Source organism: Branchiostoma lanceolatum, chromosome 2 (genome assembly GCF_035083965.1).
Source record: "Branchiostoma lanceolatum isolate klBraLanc5 chromosome 2, klBraLanc5.hap2, whole genome shotgun sequence".
In the NCBI taxonomy this organism is placed as follows: Eukaryota; Metazoa; Chordata; class Leptocardii; order Amphioxiformes; family Branchiostomatidae; genus Branchiostoma; species Branchiostoma lanceolatum.
This window is the reverse complement of record NC_089723.1, coordinates 27,251,655-27,271,109: the sequence shown is the minus strand read 5'-3', so window position 1 is coordinate 27,271,109 and position 19,455 is coordinate 27,251,655. Positions and strand designations below refer to the sequence as shown.

Below are 19,455 nucleotides of genomic sequence, written 5' to 3'. Positions count from 1 at the left end.
AGTAATCACACATCAAGATGACAATGTGGAGAGATGCTACACTTACCAGCTCATCCTCAGCTATCTCCTCCCCTGTACATTTGATAGGGAAGTCGGCAGAGATGGGCAGTCTGAATGCTGAGTTAGACAGTGTGTAGGCAAGCCTCCAGATCACAGCAACTGTCTCATCAGCCAGCCTGTACAACAGAAATTAAATTACGTTTTCAGAAATGGAAGGCTATGTTATAAAAAAAGTCATTCATATTTACTAGTAAAGACTGTTGGACTGATAGATTTACCAACGATGAGACTTTCAGTTTTATCAATGACACAATGCATTTATATATACAGTTAAGCTTGAGCTTTCCCTACCTGATGTGGAAGACATTAGAGTGGTTCCCAACACGGAATTTGCCGGGTTGTCCCAGGTTCTCTGCGACGGTGGACGGGCCCATGGAGAAGAACTTGTTGTCAACCCCAAGTGGAATGTCCACGTTGTGTTCATTGTGGTTGATATATCCCAGCCAAGCTAAACAGTATAGAAATAGTCTTTAAATCTGTACAGTTTATAGCAATGGCTACATGACTATTATTCAGCACCATGGACAGGGACAGCAATGGCTACATGACTTTAATTCAGCACCATGGACAGGGACAGCAATGTCTATATGCCTGTTATTCAGTACCATGGACAGGGACAGCAATGGCTACATGGCTGTTATTCAGCACCATGGACAGGGACAGCAATGGCTACATGGCTGTAATTCAGCACTATGGACAGGGACAGCAACGGCTATATGACTATTAATCATCACCATAGACAGCAATGGTTACATAACTGCATTCAGCACCAAGTAACAGCTAATTGTCTTGCACAATATAGTATGTATTATAATAGTACATAATAATTTTATGCGCCAGATTTGTGCAATTCTTTGCAATGCCTGACCGTATAAACAGTCATTATAGATAATGTCCCGTCATACCTGTGTATGCACCATTGGCATCAGGTGCTGCAGAGACACAGTTGATGTATGGTTCCACAGAGCTCCTGCCCCCCTCCCCATCCAGAGGTTCTCTGTACTCTCCATGCCCCATGATACATGCCACAGAACAATCTCCATCCACACTGGCGAAATCTAGAGCGGATAAAACAAACATACATATGAATAAAAGTTGCATGGTAGGATGTGTGCTTCTTTTGAGTTTCACTATTGCAAAACCAGTAAACCATAAAATCTAAATTTTCTTACAGCAATGTTACAACATATCGGAATAAAAGTTCCACAGTAGGGTGTGTGCTTCTTTTGAGTTTTACCAGTAAACCATAAAATCTACATTTTCATGACAGCAATGCATGTGAACTGTTTGTTGTTAATCGTTCTCTAACAATGATTGAATCAGTACAACCCATAATACATGTACAGATTAGACATTTTAGGTGACATCGGAACTATCTTTCTTCACTTTTATACTAACGTCACAGTTGCTAATCATTTGGTTATTTTATCTCATTTCATCACTTCTTACCTGGGTGGCACTGTGTACAGGTGGGTAAGGCATAGCCTGTCATGCACTGATCACAGCTGGCCCCCACCCAGTAGCCATTGACTTCATCAGTGTAGCATGCACACTGTCTTCCTCCGGGCTCTGTCGCATTGCCATGGAGACACAGCACACTACAGTCAGTGTCCCATCCTGGGAAGTTTAGAAATATCAGAGTTATACATACATCATCATCATATACATACACTAATTTTGAAAGAAAATTGGCTTCTGCTTGCATCTTAAACAAATGGTGTACTTTAATGATTATATGATGTAAGATGATTAACATTGTCTTTTATGATAAAACACTCATTATCTACTGCCAGCTTGAGTGATACACAGCCACTATAACGTGCATTGTACTGGTTTACTGATAGGCATACTGATTAACTACATGGAGTTACTTAAGCATGGAAAATATATATACAGGATGTACACATACCTATGTACCCTTCTTCACATTCATCACAGAAGTCTCCAGCATACCGAGGTAGACAACGGTCACAAGCTTCACCATCAAAGCCATGCTCACACACACAGGCAGTGGTGTCCCCAACAAGGGTACAGATACCTGGGTTATGGCATTCAAACAGTTGTGTTAATCATTGGTCTTTTCTGCCGTATATAGTAAAGCATATTTTGTGTGTTTCTTCTCTCTTTATCCCCTGATCCAAATATTGACATTTCTAATTCTAACTTCTACTATTTTGATTATTATTCTAAGCCTTTACAAGGATATTTTGACACTGAAGTGAAGCCCCACATGCAGCTTCATCAAGCAGTGTACACTGTACTCTTTACTGTGAGTAGACACACAAGGCTATTAATAATTATTGTAGTTGCCAAATTTTATTTTTCTTATGTTGTCTGCATTGGTTTTTTGTACATGTATATGCAGCACCAATTGGACTGTGCAGTGTTCATGCCAAGCAGCTAAATGATAGATTAGCACATATATGTTTGAAAGTGAGTTGCTACACAGTTGTTACCTCTGCTGCTGCAGGCTGGTTCTCCAGGACACACCAGGTCTGAACAGTTCAACCCACCAAAGCCAGGGATACACACACAGATGGACTGCCCCCCACGCCTCACACATGTACCCCTATCAGAACAGTCCGGCTCTCCTGGGCAGTCCAGATGCTGACACATGTCACCTTCATAGCCTATAAAAAGGATGACAAAGTGTTAAATATACAGTTCATGTCTAATGTATGTTGTGCACTCAGCTGTTTCTACACTTTAATTAGTATGAAAATGAAACATGCACAAAGAATAAACGACACAATTATTCAGTCCTGCTGACTAGTACAACTTTCACAGTGAAATGCATATCATCCAATCATTATCATCATCATCTTCACCATTTTTAAGTTCTTCCACTGAGGCAGGCCAATACATCAGCCTGGTATGCCAACTCATGACATTGTGATTAATTATTGTCAGTTTCTAGTATCTGACTACTCCATGCTTAAAATAGTCTTCTAGTCAGAGACTCATCACAAATGGCACATCACCTGTTTGACATTGGCATGTTCCATTCTGGCAGGTGCCATGATCTGTGCACTCCACATCACAGCTGGTGCCTGAATAACAAGGGAAGCAGTCACAGAAGCCGCTGTCCATGGGCTGCTGGACACCATGTGTGCAGGGCACCTGACACTCCGAACCCATCCATCCTTGTGTGCAGTTGACACATTTTGGTGGGTCATGGTTTGTCCCATCACAGTCACCTGTTTATGGTAAAGGGACAGGTTGTAAAATACACAATCTGTAACTGAAACCAATCATTCACCTGGATTTCTTTACATATTGATGCGTTCTTTACAATGTGGTGCAAGTTAAAAGGATGTTATCTTCTTGAGAGCACTGTTGGATTAAAATGAAGCCAGTCACCTCTTTCCCTACAGTCGGGTGTCCCGGGACAGTCAGGGGTGCTGCAGTCATGACCCTTCCAGTTGGGCTGGCAGTAGCAGACCTGGTCCAGTCGGTTACAGTAGCCATGGCCTGAACAGTCCTCTAGCTCACCAGGACAGCCACGTATACTGCAGTCATCACCTGTGCCATCATAATCATTGCCATCAATCAGTATTGTACCATTGTCTGTCTTAAAAGAACACTACATAATGTTATCTAATTGCATGGTACGGACAAGATAACTACTTCTCAGAAGAACATCTAAGTACATGTATGACTGTTTATGACACTGTACCTCTCCAAGCTTCATCACAGGAACACTGGTCATTCTGACACGACCCATGGTTACTGCACTCCTGATCACAGGCTGGTCCATAGTAGCAGGGGTCACAGATACAGGTGTCCTCGGGTGTAACTGTGCCATTGACACACGGGCGGTCACAGGATGCTCCCATCCACCCAGCATCACATCTTGCAGGACAACAAATATCAACACAACCTTTAAGACCACATATTTCTGACTTTGAAGTAAAAGAGATACATAAAGCTACCCTTAGATTAATAGATTTTAACAGAACAAAATTTATTGTACACTTAAAAGAATCTAGCTTCCTTTGCGATCCAACAAAATGAAAGTTATCTACCTGCAGGTGGGGATGTCCCCTGTTATGTCACACTGCCCCTGGTTATTGCAGTCTGGTGTTCCGGGGCAGTTTCCCAGATGGCAGCCTGGTCCGTACCAGCTTTGTTCACAAACACACTGGTGGGTGAGGAAGTTACAGAAGCCATGTCCACTGCATGGAGACCCCATCCCAGGGCAGTCTACGATGTCACAATACTCCCCCCAGAATCCACTGTTGAACCCAGTTGGATCTGTGCAGTCACACGTTCCATTGCTACATTGCCCGTAGTTGTTACACCCTTTCTGGCAATCATCTCCATGATAGCAAGGGTCGCACTCACATATCCCACTGTCCATGGGGTTTTGTCTGCCATGTTCTGGTCCACAAGGCAGTTCACAGGCTGGGCCCATCCAGCCAGCCGTGCAGTTCCGGCATTCTGGTATAGTAGCTGGGTAGCACACCCCACGATCATTACAGTTTGGCTGGCCTGGGCAGTTAGGGAACTCACAGCCAATGCCCTCCCATCCTTGATTACAAATGCAGGTTCGTGTTGCAACGATGCAAGTTCCATGGCCTGAACAGTCCAGGTTGTCAACACCCGGACATCCAGGATTCTCACAGTACTCTCCTCTTCCACCAAAGAATGGACAGACACAGGTGCCCTCCCTACACTCTCCTACCCCTGAACACATCTGATCACAGAACACACCATGGTAGCATGGATCACACGTGCAGTTTCCTGAGTTCATCGGGATCTGTTGGCCATGTGTACATGGTAGTTCACACGCTGGTCCCATCCATCCTTGTGTGCAGTTCTGGCACTCTGGTGGATCAGAGGGGTAGCAGACGCCTCTGTTGTTGCAGTCTGGTGTTCCAGGGCAATCGGGTAGGTGGCATCCAATACCTGTCCACCCTGCCTGACAGTAGCATGCACCAGTCTGACTGTTACAGTCTCCATGTCCACTACAGTCAATGCTGTATCCTGGGCATCCCTTGACATCACAGTACTCCCCTCTCCATCCATCAAATCCACAGTCACACTGGTCGTTGATGCACAGGTTGCTGTGGTTGGAACATAGCATTTCACAGCTAAGGCCGTTGTAGCATGGTTCACAATGGCAGATCCAGGTGCCATTGGTGGTTCTCTCAGGGGTGCCGTGGATGCAGGTTAGCTCACACCCATCTCCCATATATGGGTAGATGCAGTTGACACAGCGAGGATCTTCATCTTCAGGTGGCATTGGACAATCGCCCCTCAGCTGGCAGTCAGGAGTACCTGGGCAATCTGGAATGTGGCAGCCAACTCCTTTCCACCCGGGATCACAGGTGCATTCTTTCACGGCAAGGTTGCATGTGCCATGGTTACTGCAGTCATAGGGCCAGCCGGGACATCCTGGGATAGAGCACACGTCTCCTTTATACCCAGCTTCAAAATAGCACTCGCAAGTATCGTTCACACAAACACCGTTGCTGGAGCAGACGTCGTGGCAGCCAAGACCGCTGTAGCAGTCCTCACAGATACATTCTGTGCCATTGATGTTGTTGCCATGGAGACAGGGAATGTCACAGATTTCTCCTGCCCAGTTTGATTCACAGAGACATGTGCGTGGAACTGTTGGTAGACACTTTCCATGACCTACAGAAACAGATTAAAAAAACATTATGCACTCAATCGTAAACATAGCATCACTGAAAAATCTCATATGCTGCAATATGTTTCTAGTTTGTACAATGGCAATGAAGTCTTGTCTGTAAAACATCTATACATGTAGTACATAGAAAAGCCATTGAAGATTCACATAGAATGGTCCATGTGGAAAGTAAAGCATACACACTGATTAATGTAATTTAGAATGTGTGAGTACCTGAGCAGCTTGGTGCTCCTGGGCAGTCTGGAATACTACAGTCAGTCCCACTCCAGCCAGGATAACATGTGCAGGTCTGTGTGGCTGAGTTACAGGAACCATGAGCATTACAGGAGCCATCCTCACCAGGACAGCCTCTCTGCTCACACAGCTCACCCACCCAACTGTTCCCAACAAAAGACTGGTCACACTCACATCTACCATTGACACACTGACCATTGCCAGAACATTCACTGTTACAGTTGTATCCAGTGTAGCAAGTATAACATTTGCAGAAGCCACTGTCCATCGGCTCTTGTTTTCCATGGACGCATGGCTGTTCACAGGCAGGACCCATCCAGCCTTCCTGACAGTTTGTACAAATGGGTGTTGACTGCCCCGTGCCGTTACAGTACCCGCGGTTGTTGCAGTCGGGTTCCCCAGGGCAATCTGGGGTTTCACAGCCATTTCCACTCCAGCCAGGGAAGCAGAAGCACTTGTGTTGAGCACTGTTACACTCCCCATGTCCACTGCAGTCCACCCCTTCTCCGGGACACCCAGGGATATCACACAGGGATCCTCGCCAGTTGTCAGAGCACCTACATTCTCCATTTTCACATGCACCATTGCCTGAACATTCACTCGTACAGCCCCGGCCAGCATAGCAAGCATCACAGACACAGTTACCGCTGTCCATGGGTTCTTGGTGGCCATGCTCACAGGGGTCATTACAGTCAGCACCCATCCAGCCTAGTGAACAATTGGTACATTGTGGTGGGTCGAGGAGTGCATTACATGTGCCGCGATCATAGCAGTCAGGATGTCCAGGACAATCTGGGTCTTCACAGCCAATATTGGTCCAGCCTGCATTGCAGACACAGGTGTGTAGAGCGCTGTTACATTCCCCTCTTCCAGAACAGTCCAGGTCAAACAGACCTGGGCAACCAGGGACGTCACAGTGTTCCCCCTTCCAGCCTTCTTCATAGAAGCAGACACAGTGGCCATCCTCAATCGTTCCATGTCCAGAACACTCCGAGTCACACCCTACACCCACCCATCCAGGGTCACAAACACAGTTTCCACTGTCCATTGGTTCTTGATGTCCATGAACACATGGGTCTTCACAGGCAGGTCCCATCCAACCTTCTGTACAGTTCCGACATACAGGTGGACTAGTAGATCCGTCACACTTGCCTCTTCCAGCGCAATCTGGACTTCCTGGGCAGTCTGGACGTTCACAGCCAGCCCCTGTCCATCCTTCATTGCACGTACACTGGTGTGTTGCACTGTCACAGCCACCTCTCCCACTGCAGTCAAGTCCAAAGAGTCCAGGGCAGCCGGGTACATCGCACAGCTCACCCTTCCAACCTGTGTCATAATCACATTCACATTTGCCACCAACAATGACTCCATGTTCTGAACACTCTGAGTTGCATCCTAACCCAGCCCAACCAGGATCACACTTGCAGTTGCCGCTGTCCATTGGTTCTTGAACACCGTGGACACACGGATCATTACAGGCTGGGCCCATCCAGCCACTGCTACAGTTGGTACATGTTGGTGTTTCCCCTGTTGTGTTACAGAAACCACGCCTGTGGCAGTCAGGAGTTCCAGGGCAGTCTGGGATGTAGCAGCCAATGCCAGCCCAGCCGTTGTAGCACTCACACTCATGAATCCCACTATTGCAGTCTCCATGGCCAGTACAGTCTTCACCAATTCCTGGACACCCGAGGACTTCACAGACATCACCTCTTCGCCCACTCAGAGGATCACAATTGCATGTAGAATTGTCCTTGGAACATGTGCCGTACTCAGAGCAAAGACTGTTACACCCTTTCCCACTCCAGCACAACTCACAGACACAGACCCCACTGTTCATTGGCTCCTGTACACCGTGCACACATGGATCATTACAAGCCGGTCCCATCCACCCTGCTTCACAGTTCTGGCATGAGGGTGGGTTTGTGGTGGAATTGCAGTACCCTCTGTTGTAGCAGTTGGGTTCTCCTGGACAATCCACAATGGTACAGTCATCACCCTTCCATCCTGGTTCACAGATGCACTCATGGAGGTAGGCATTACAGATGCCTCTGCCAGAGCAGTCTTCTTCCTGGCCAGGGCAACCTGCAATTGTACACAAGTTCCCTCGCCAGCTTTCAATGCACTGACATTCTCCACCGTTGCAAGTTCCCTTCCCATTGCATTCAGAGTGACAGTATGGGCCGAGGTAGCATGAGTCACACTGGCAGTGCCCATTGTCACATGAACCATGTCCGCTGCACAGAACAGAACAGTCGCTGCCTGTGTAGCAAGGGTCACATACACAGGTGCCGTACGGACTACAGATGCCATTCTCACTGCAGTCTACTGCAGGGTCACATTGATGTTCACATCGGTAGCCTACAAAACCAGGGTCACACTCACACTCTCCACTTGTATCACAAACACCATGTCCATTACAGGTACCATCATCATCACACTCGACTTGACAGCCAAGCCCAGTGAAACCGATGTTACAGCTGCAAGATTCTGACTCTGGTTGCCAGATGCCACGGCCACTGCAGCATGTGTTTACTTCAGATATTGTTCCAGCTCCGGAGTTGTGTGAGGAATCCTTGACTGTGCGGCGATACCGGAGCACCTTGGGTAGACTATTTGGTGAGTAACTTCTTATGCGGCCACCTCCTCCATCACCTCCAGTGTGAGAACGTCGGCTGATGCCAACATAATAATAGTGGAGATTACCACCACCACCTGTACCGGAGGAAACTGCCCATCCTTCCACATATAGTCCATCAATCCATATGGTACCTCCACTTCCTCCTCCTCCACCTAACGATGCTTGAGATCCATCTGCAGTCAATGTTCCTTCTAGTTGCAACAGACGGCTGCTTACAACCTTCATGGCCCCACCTCCTGTGCCTCCACCACCATGATTGCCTCCCCCACTAGCTGAGCAGTCTCCACCTCCACTGCCCACCCATGTTGGGAAGCATTCCTCATCGTATGTCACTCCACCACAGGTAAGTTCTCCTCTCCCTCCATGTCCTGCACCACCTCCATTACCACCACATGTACTACCACGTCCAGGACCATGTGCGGCAACATAACCACTTCCATCAGCATTCATCACAGCAGTTTTTTCCACCTTTGCATCAAGCGTGTAGATAACAACACCATCCCCAACCCTCACTACCCCTCCATGGTCCACATCAAAGTACTCGGATGTCCTGACTTGAACGGAGTAGTAATGTAGGTTTGTTGTCCTGCCTCGCACAATTTCTAACCTTCCTCCATTGAGGACAGTCACACCCGTGAACCAGTATTGACCTCTTTCCCCACTTCCCAGTGTACAATTGTGGCAAACACTGTATCCAGAGTTGTACAACTTGGCTGTTCCCCTGACATAAAGGTGTTCAATTCCATACAGGGCACCTCTAACCTGCAGTGAGGACAGTATTGTGGTCTCCAATGGTAGAACCAAGAATCCCCCACTTTCCACCACAACATTGGCAGGTATGAAAGTGCGAAGTTCATCAGTTTGGATGAATGCAAAGTGATTGTTTCTAACTGTGAGTGTTCCTGTCCCATCTCCAGTGATCTGTGTGATTCTCACTGTTGCACTTCCGCTTGGTAACTGTAGGAGACAAATAGGGAAAAAAGACGAAACTTAATCATGTGTGGCATTGCCCAAGGAGGATTGTACAGTACACTGTTAAAACCAATTTGTATGTCATGTTGCTGTTCATCACAGAAATCAATTCCTTAGTAGACAAGATGGCATAAAAAAAGTACATAAAATGTGAATTTCTTATGAACGTGTAAATGTACATGTATGTACAATTTAGTAAGCAGCCAAACTAACATCCATTATAATTGTTCTATTACCTGCTTGGTTTGTAGACATGCATTTCGCACAAGATGGACTCTGTGGAAGGTGAAGTTGCCTTGGCCACTTTCGCCGATGACCACATGATCGCGACAAGTTCTACCTTTGTTGTCCAGCCAGAGTTGGTTGTACACTGTGTCACCTAGTGATTCCCGGATGTAAACAGTCCCCGCTGAACCATGATTTTGTCCATTTGCACCAAGTGCTTCGACTGTCCCTTGGAAGCTGAAGGTCTCTCGTTGGTGGATGGCAATCCGTCCACCACTTCCTCCACCATTTTCTGTTTGACACAAAACAACATGCATGTGAAACATATGATTCCAATCAATGCCTCAAAACACAGGGTGAAATGGAATGATTCATCAGACAGGTGTTTGCCAGAATTGTCCTTTGTAGCAAGTTCTAAAAGCGATGTGTAGTACAAGCTGCATACAATGATTATGGGATGTCTAAGATACTGCAGAGCATCTTCCAATTGGGAAGAAATATCCATTCCCAAATGTAATTTGTTACAATCATGGTAGCTGTATCAACTGAAGATATTCTTTGTATGAACAATGCATATTTGCTCAATTCTGTGTACAGTATGGCATAGGTGTTTTCTAGCATGATCATTAACAGGGTTTTTCAAAACAAATTATACAGTAGCCTACCATAATGGTTTGTTAGGACCCTTCCGACACCACCATTTGCCTGCACCAGACCATGTCCTGTGATCTGCTGACAATTGATCATGACAGTCCCACCACTGCCACCACCGCTGCCAGCTTGGGCTTCACCATCCTCACCATTGCTTGAAATAGTTCCATCCAGAAAAACATCCTATGGGAAAGAGTAGTTTAAATTTGACTTGATATTGACAAAACTTTTAGTTCGTTTGTTCAGACCCTTGTAGTACCAAGTGGCACAAAGGGTAGCAAGTTTCCTTGCTGTTTCAGTAGCACGGTATATTCTCACAGGCTGGGAGGGGTTGCTACCCTTTCCCCTTTAACATGCTTAAGGCACCTCCTCAAACACTAGACCCCCCCATTTCGTGTCCCTTCAATTGAGATGTCACTAACCCAGAAGTGAAACAGGTTACTAACTAGCTGGAACCCAGTTACCATCTAAATGCAGGAGCTTAAATGTGAAGCTACTACCAGTTTTGAGTTTCAGAGACATCCCTAGCAATGTCCATATGACTGATATTCAGCACCAAGGGCAGGGGCAGCAATGTCTATATGAATGCTAATCAGCACCAAGGGCAGGGGCAGCAATGGATATATGACAGTTAATCAGCACTATGGACAGGGGCAGCAATGGCTATATGACTGTAAATCAGCACCAAGGGCAGGGGCAGCAATGTCTATATGAATGCTAATCAGCACCAAGGACAGGGACAGCAATTGCTACATGACTGTTATTCAGCACCAAGGACAGAGACAGCAATGGCTACGAGCCTGTTATTCAGCACCGTGAACAGGGGTGGCAAAGGCTATGGACAGCACCAAGGACAGGGGCAGAAATGGCTACATGCCTGTTATTCAGCACCATGAACAGGGGTGGCAAAGGCTATGGACAGCAATGGCTCCTCCTTTTCCTTTTTCATACAGCAATGGCTATATGACTCTTAATCAGCATCAAGAAAAGGGACAGCAGTAACTACACCTCTTTGAACATGGGACACCATTTTTATGTCCCTTCCGTGTGCAGCCCAACTAATTGCAACCAGGAGCTCAACTGTGAGGCTGCTACCAGTCCAGCTGCAGGCACATCCCCTCAAAAATCTACTAGTATTCATATCTACTATCAGGTTGAAAGGGAACAGTACTGCAGTTCAAGGTCAATCCAATTATTGCATTGCTTGAGTGGCAAGTTACTAATTGAGCAGTAACTAAAACCTGATGCTCTTGTGTTTAATGGATTCAAAAGAAATGCAAGCAAATTCATATTGTTGGAGTGCCAGATGAAAAATTCTATCCTATAGAACAGTTTGAACTTATATATCTAAATCTGGGAATCAGGATGTCCGTAAATAAAAAGTGAATTACCCTGCCAGTTTGGATTTGGAGACGTCCTCCCCCTGATCCCCCAGATGCTCCGCCTCCACCACTCCCTGGGTCAGAGGGCAGGATCATGGACCCATAAGCACCGCCTCCAGAGCTGCTTCCTCCATCACCACCTAGTTACGAAGTGATGGAACATTACATAAAGTTGGGATGCACTGTTCATAAATGCCTTGACCAATATCTTAACGGGGGGTCTACTTCTATTGGACGAGTTTTTACCACATTGCAAAATTGTTTTGTTGAGTCATTACATTGATTGTACAATCCAAGTTGGAGAGGCACAGTTAAGCTTTAAAAGTGTATACTGAGTGTAGAGGCTGTTCCTGATTCTATCTTACCTGGAGAGGCATATCCACCGCCAGAGCCACTGCCACCTGCCCCAGGTCCATGGCCTCCATCATAGCCCCCTCCTGTTGATGTCATCTGTGCACTGGCTTCTATCCTCAAGGTAGACATGTTGATGGTTGCATGATGTGTGTCAAACTGTATCACACCTCCATCTTTGACTTCCACAACCCCAATGTCAAACATTGCATGAACGGGAGTGAGTTGCACTGTCACCTTTCCCATGTTGTTCACAGTGAGGCTTCCTGAGGTGATGAGACCAGGTGTGTAGGGATCAAATGGATCATCAGTGTACCACTGCGCCTCTTGGGGTAGAGATGCTGTGTGAGCAGTTCCAGTGATACGAAGTTCCCCATTTCTTTCTATGTAAATTTCTTCAACTCCAGTCATCCGACCTTCCAGAACTGTCATTTCGCTTCTGAATATGACTGTTGTAGGGAGGACCACCTCTCCGCCTTGGTCAACATGGAAGCTGCATGGCGCATCCAAATATGTATGGGTAGACTCAACAATGTGGATGAATAACCGTTGTCTGTTGTGTACTCTGATCAGTCCCTTTTTATCTCCAGTGAGTTCATGAACTACAACCGTGACATTCACCGCTTCTTCAACTGTGACATTACCAGCTTCTTCAGGATGGTAAAAGTGCACATAGGAATAACCTTCCACTTGAACCTCATCAAACTCATAGAAGGTTGTATCAGCTTCCATCACCATTGCAGGATGATCAACATCTTTTTCTCCATTGTCAATCTTTAGCTTGGAGTGGTCAGGTTTGAAAGCCGTGACATTTAAGTACGGGTTGTATTTCAGTTCGCGATACTGTGGCCCTCGTCGTGATTCATACTTGTACACTGTTCCAGCTGCACCATCACCGACCTGGTCCACGTTAGCATCACCACCACTTCCACCTTGGGCTGTAAACTTTCCGCCATAGTTGTTCTGGTGGCGTATGTGGATTCCAATTCTTCCTCCTGCACCACCACCGCCCTTTTGGTTTCCATCCCCACCATTGACATTGACCTCACCATGGCCAGTCATGTTTGTTGCTTCTATCAGAACACTGCCTCCACTTCCACCACCTGTATGAGTATCCTGCCCATCTCCACCTTGTACAGAGATAAGTCCATTCAAGTGTATGAGCTTGCCAATCTTCCAGTGAAGGGACCCTCCTCCAGAACCACCTTTCCCAGAACTTCCACTGGGTCCTCCTCCACTTCCCATATCCAGTGGTGTAAACACAGAGCCGTATGGTTGCCCACCACTTTCCGGGTTGTTTGCAAGGCCAACTCCTCCCCCTTGGCCTCCATGTCCTGCTCCTGTTCCCTCTCCACCTGTCCCTACTGATCCAGACCCTGGGCCTCTTCCAGATTGATGTCCAGCAGCATTGAGCTCCAAGATCCCTTCACTTTCCAGATCTGCATCACCTGACTCAATCAAGGCTTCGTTCATATGCACAGTGCCTTCATATTTGATCTCAAAGAATGCTGAATTGAAAACAACCTCAGTTTCTATGCGCGTGAACCTAATGCGACCACCACGTTTGACAACAGTCTGTGGAAAAGTGATGTTTCCTTCCTCCGTGATCTCACTGTATGTCCCATTAGACAGCAGTGCTGTCTGTGCTGTTGACGTTAGCTCCAGATATGCTCCTTTCTCAACATACACATGGTGGACTCCAGTTAAAAGACCCTCCAATAGTGTATCTGTACCATGGATGTGTACCTCAAAAGGCAGGATCATTTCTGCACCATAGTCTATGATGAAACTGCAAGGTGCTTCTGTTTTGTTGTTAACCGATTCCACCACTTCCACATACACAGCCTGGTTGTTGCGGATATGTAGCTGGCCTGTCCTGTCTCCAATGAACCTGTGTACCACTACATTGACTTGCTCACCTACAGGATGGTACAGTATGAGTCGAGCAGCACCTGTCAATTCCATCTCATCAAACTCGTATTCAGTTGTCAAGTCTTCCATGATCATTGTTGCAACTGGAGCTTTGTAACCTTCATTGTCAACGTGGATATATTTGTGGTCAACTTCTAGGAATGTTGTGTTAGTCGATTTCATGTACTTCTTTTCTCGATACTGCAGTTCTCTGAGATTTTCCTCCACGTACGCAGTTCCTGCAGCTGCATAAAGGTCGTCTGAGCTGCTGAGACCTCCTCTGTCAATGTACCTGCCTCCATACCTGTACCTCCACCTGCAATGGACACCGACACGCCCTCCTGCTCCTCCTCCTCCAAGTCCAACACCATGTCCTCCATGTACATCTATTGCACCATGTCCAGTCATGTTGGTTGTTTCCAGTAACAAACTCCCGCCGCTGCCTCCTCCTGCGTTAGTTCCCTCTCCATCACTTCCCTTCAGAGACAGCAGTCCATTCAGCATAATTTCATGGCTAACTTGCCACCATAGGGCCCCGCCTCCACTTCCTCCTGTTCCTTGCCCATTCCCACCTCCACTTCCAAGGTCAAATGGTCTGTAGACAGAGTTGTATGGCTGAGCAACAAGGGATATGTTCTGACCTCCCCCCTCCCCACCATGTGCGGCTCCATACCCGACAGTACCCGCTGTTACACCTGCACCTACCCCTTTCTCAGCAGGATGACCACTGCCATCAAGATGGAAAACGCCCTCACTTTCAATCCAAGCATAGGTTGAAAAAAGCTCTGCATGGTTCATGTACAGGAGTCCTTGATACTTGACCTTGAACTCGCTTGATTCTAAACTCATAGTGTCTGTAATTCGACTGAATCCTGCCTCTCCACCACGTTTGACAGTAATCGTGTTGAAGGAGAAGTTCCCTGGCTGTGTCATCATGATGTATGTCCTGTTCTCTACCCTTGCTGTCTGGCATGTTGAGTGGAAAATGACTTTTCCATCATCTTCAATGAATAAATCATGAATTCCAGTTAAGACTCCCCAGAAGAGACTTCTGACACCGTGAAAATGTACCTCTGCAGGGAAAAGGATTTCTGAACCAACATCTGTTCGGAAACTACATGGAGCCAGGGTACGGTTGGTGGTGGATTCAACCACCTCAACATACAGAGTCTGATTACCACGCAAGTGCAGCTGACCAGTACGGTCTCCGATAAAACGGTGGACGACTGTTGTCACTTCTGTTTCGTTATCAGGATGGTAGATCAGTAGCCTGGAGAAACCTGTCAGCTCCATTTCATCAAACTCGTAGTATGTTGTGAAGTCCTCCATGATCATGGTGGCTGGTGGGACATCCTTTCCAACATTGTCGACATGGACGTATGTGTGGTCAACAGCAAGGAACGTTGTGTTGTGAACCTTGTCATACTTCTTGTGCCTGTACTCAAGTTCTTGCAAATTTTCCTCCTTGTAAGCTGTCCCTGCTGCTCCTCCATGGAGGAGCTGGTAGCTTTCCCCTCCACTACCACCAAAGTCTGTGAGATTCCCACCATACTGGTACCTCCACCTGCAGTGGATGCCAATCCTGCCTCCTGATCCCCCACCTCCCTGTCCCACACCATCTCCACCACTCACGGCTATCTCTCCATGCCCTGTCATGTTGGTAGTCTCAATCAGCACACTTCCTCCACTCCCACCTCCAGCATTTCCACCTTGTCCATCTGTTCCTCTGACAGCAAGGAGGCCATTTACCCAAATCTTTTCACCAACCTTCCACCACAGTCTTCCACCTCCCCTGCCTCCGATACCACTGCCATTACCGCCCCCACTGCCCATTGCAGTAGGTTTGTAGACAGAGTCATAGGGAAGGCCTCCCAGGTAGGGCTCAGGACCACCGCCCTGTCCACCATGCCCTGCTCCCTGTCCAATCCCATCTGTTGATGATCCGGCACCGTGGCCTTGCTCTGCAGGAAAACCACCCCCATCAAGATGAAGTACTCCCTGGCTTTCAATCCATGCATTGGTGGAAAGCATCTCCACCTCATCATTTAGAAACAACTCTCCTTGGTATTTGACTCGCAGTGCACTTGATGTTATGCTCATAGGGTGAGTGTTGTACTGAAATTCTCCTTGAGAGTTTCGTTCCACTGTGATGGTTCCAAAGGAAAAGTTCCCATGTGCAGAGATCTCAACATACTCCTGATTTTCGACAAGAGCAGTCTGTGCAGTGGACAGAAATACGACATCTCCACCATTTGCAATGATCAAGTCATGAACACCTGTAATCCTCCCACCTAGCCAGGTCCTGGTTCCAGCTATGAAAGTCTTTGAGGGAAACACAATCTCTGCTCCGGCTTCAATACGGAAACTGCAAGGAGCTATGGTCTCGTTTGTCACAGATTCCACGACTTCCACATAGATTGTTTGATTTTGGACCAAATGGAAAAGTCCAGTCCTGTCTCCCAAGAAAATGTGTATGATAGCTGTAACATTTTCCTTTCCTGGAGGATCATACATGAGCAAGTTTGCATGTCTCGTGATGTGGGCTTCATCAAACTCATACAAGTCAGTGTCACCTTCCATTAGAACAGTGAAAAGCCAAGGCTCTCCATGGTCAGAATAGGTCTCCGCATTCAGGTCCTCATTGTCAACCTGAAGCCAAGTGTGGGCAGCTGCAATGTCTGTGCTGTTTCTGGACTTGTCATACTTGATGTCAGCATACTGAGGTCCTCGAGCTGTTTCTTCCTTATAGCTGGTTCCTGCTGCACCTGATGGTGTGCCCTGTCCACCTATAGAGCGAAGCTTTCCTGCATATTTGTACTTGAATGAGCAGTGAACAGCAATGCGACCGCCAGCGCCACCTCCTCCAGATCCAGATACCTGTCCTCCGTTCACATTGACCTCCCCATATCCAGTCATGTTGGTTGTCTCTATGAGGATGCTACCTCCACTTCCACCTCCTGCATTCCCTCCATCACCAGCACCACCAGATAGGTAGATGAAGCCGTCCACAGTGAGCTTCTGGCCATTCCGCCAATGTAGCATACCCCCTCCACTCCCTCCAACACCACTGCCATGACCTCCACCACTTCCCAGATGTGAAGGTTTCTTCACTGAACCATATGCATCACCACCGATATCCGGGTATGGGGCACCCCCATGTCCACCATGGCCAGCACCATATCCACGTCCTCCTGTCATGGTTTTCCCTGCCCCAGGTCCCTCTTCTCCCTCATGTCCTGTACCAATCAAGTTTAATACCCCCTCACTTTCAATGATACCATATGATGAATCAATTTCACCATGGTTCATGTGCACAAGGCCTTCATATTTGATCTTCAGCTGACTTACGGTGAGAACAAGATTTCCAGTTATTTTGGAAAGCTCAACCACCGACCCTTGCTGTACTGTCATTGTTCCAAATGTGATATTTCCTGGTGAAGTAAGGAAGTCGTACACTTGGTTGATCATGATGGCAGTTTGGGTTGTGGAGGCAAAGGTGGTCCTGGCTCCTTCGGCGAGAATGATGTCGTACACTCCAGTCACAACTCCTTCGAAAACAGTCCGGGTGCCAAGTAGGGTAAGGCTTGATGGGAAAAATATCTCTGCACCTGCATCTACTTTGTAGCTGACAGGAGCAACCGTGTACCCAGTCTGTGACTCAACAACTTCACAGTACATCTTCTGGCCACGTCTCAGGTGGACCTGCCCGGTTCTGTCACCCACAAACTTGTGTGTCACAAGAGTGTCAGAGGCTCCATGGAGCCAGAGCACCACATGGTTCCTTGTCTCAATTTCATCAAACTCAAAGTACGTTCCGTTTTCGTTCATTATAACAGTGGGCAGAATGTCATTCCTGTTGTCATTGTCAAGGAGTAGCTTAGAGAAGGCATCCTGCCACAGAGTCATGTTTTGGTTGGGATCATAGGAAGCCTTTCTGTGCTGAAGTCCCTGGTTTGTATCTGTGTAGTAAATTGTCCCACCAGCACCGTTGCCTGCATCCTCTACTGGGCGGTTTGAACCAGAAAGTCCACCAAAGGCAGTGTACGTTCCGGCATATTCTCGAAGCCAAGCTACATGCACTGCAATCCTTCCACCTGGAATTATGATATGGTTATAACAATTTTTCTGATTATATCTACTATAATTACATTCAGACATACAAAAGACTTCAGAATCTGTAATTCAGTACACACCATCAAGAGGTTTCCAGAGTGATGATTACAATTTGTTAAGAATATGCCTTTGTTTTCTACATGTCTTTGTCTGAACAAACCATTCATTCACCATATTACCCAACTTGGATGTCCATGGTGTATGCTTGGTGCTTCAGCATAATCTGTTGAATTGTTCCAACACACAACTTACATTTGTAATGCTATATGTACAATGTCATGCAGTGCTGAGACAATGAGCAATAAATATCTTACCTGCTCCACCATAACCGAGACCAGCACCATTGCCTCCATCAGCATTCAAACTGCCATGACCAGAGAACATCACAGTAGTGAGGTAGACACTTCCTCCACTGCCTCCACCTGAATTGCTTCCTGTATTGTGGCATGAACAAAAAAAAAATATTAGGTGTTAAAATATAGCATACCTTTTCATAAGTCAAGAGTAAGAAAGGGGAGGTAACTTTGATGATGGAACTTTATCCTGGATGTTCAATTTCCTCAGCTTATTCAGAAGAATAGGTGCTCCTTCCCTTAAGAGATCTAATGACACACCCTACAAAGAACAGAATCTTACCCTGTGTCATTAAAATGACACACACCATACAAATAGCTGAATCGTACCCCATGTCATTGGATTGACACACCCTACAAATAGCTGAATCTTACCCTGTGTCATTGAATGACACAGAATCTTACCCTGTGTCATTGGAATGACACACCCTACAACTAGGTGAATCTTACTCTATGTCACTGGAATGATACACCCTACAAATAGCTGAATCTTACCCTGTGTCATTGGAATGACACATCTTAGGAATAGCTGAAACATACTGTGTCATTGGAATGACACCCTACGAATAACTGAATCGTACCCTGTGTCATTGGAATGACACCCTACAACTAGCTGAAGCTTACCTTGTGTCATTGGAATGACACACCCTATAAATAGCTGAATCTTACCATGTAATCGGAATGGCACACCTACAAATAAGTGAATCTTACCCTGTGTCATTGGAATTATACAACCTACAAAAGCTGAATCTTACCCTATGTCATTGGAATGACACACCCTACATATAGCTGAATCTTAAGCTGTGTCACTGGAATATCGAGGAAGAGGATTGTGCCCCCCCCCCCCCCAATCATTAGAGCAAAGTAAAGGCAAGCTTTACAACTTATGAATGGCCTGCCACACTGGGG

The 19,455-nt window shown here is 46.6% G+C and overlaps 1 protein-coding gene across 2 annotated transcripts in view; it reads right to left on the bottom strand.

Annotated features, from left to right (window-relative positions):
• The window catches only part of LOC136428308 (uncharacterized), a 110,866-nt gene that overhangs the window by 23,517 nt on the left and 67,894 nt on the right, over positions 1-19,455 (bottom strand). For both annotated transcript variants that reach the window (XM_066417708.1, XM_066417709.1), the window contains 16 exons: positions 18,508-18,627; positions 12,184-18,174; positions 11,828-11,958; positions 10,451-10,619; positions 9,797-10,077; positions 5,930-9,545; positions 4,086-5,700; positions 3,737-3,912; positions 3,421-3,582; positions 3,042-3,257; positions 2,517-2,690; positions 1,970-2,098; positions 1,510-1,677; positions 966-1,118; positions 352-508; positions 47-176 (listed from right to left, as the gene is read on the bottom strand). In XM_066417708.1, coding sequence (XP_066273805.1) covers positions 47-176; positions 352-508; positions 966-1,118; positions 1,510-1,677; positions 1,970-2,098; positions 2,517-2,690; positions 3,042-3,257; positions 3,421-3,582; positions 3,737-3,912; positions 4,086-5,700; positions 5,930-9,545; positions 9,797-10,077; positions 10,451-10,619; positions 11,828-11,958; positions 12,184-18,174; positions 18,508-18,627 — 13,388 coding nt within the window. The remainder of the gene's footprint in view (positions 1-46; positions 177-351; positions 509-965; positions 1,119-1,509; positions 1,678-1,969; positions 2,099-2,516; positions 2,691-3,041; positions 3,258-3,420; positions 3,583-3,736; positions 3,913-4,085; positions 5,701-5,929; positions 9,546-9,796; positions 10,078-10,450; positions 10,620-11,827; positions 11,959-12,183; positions 18,175-18,507; positions 18,628-19,455) is intronic.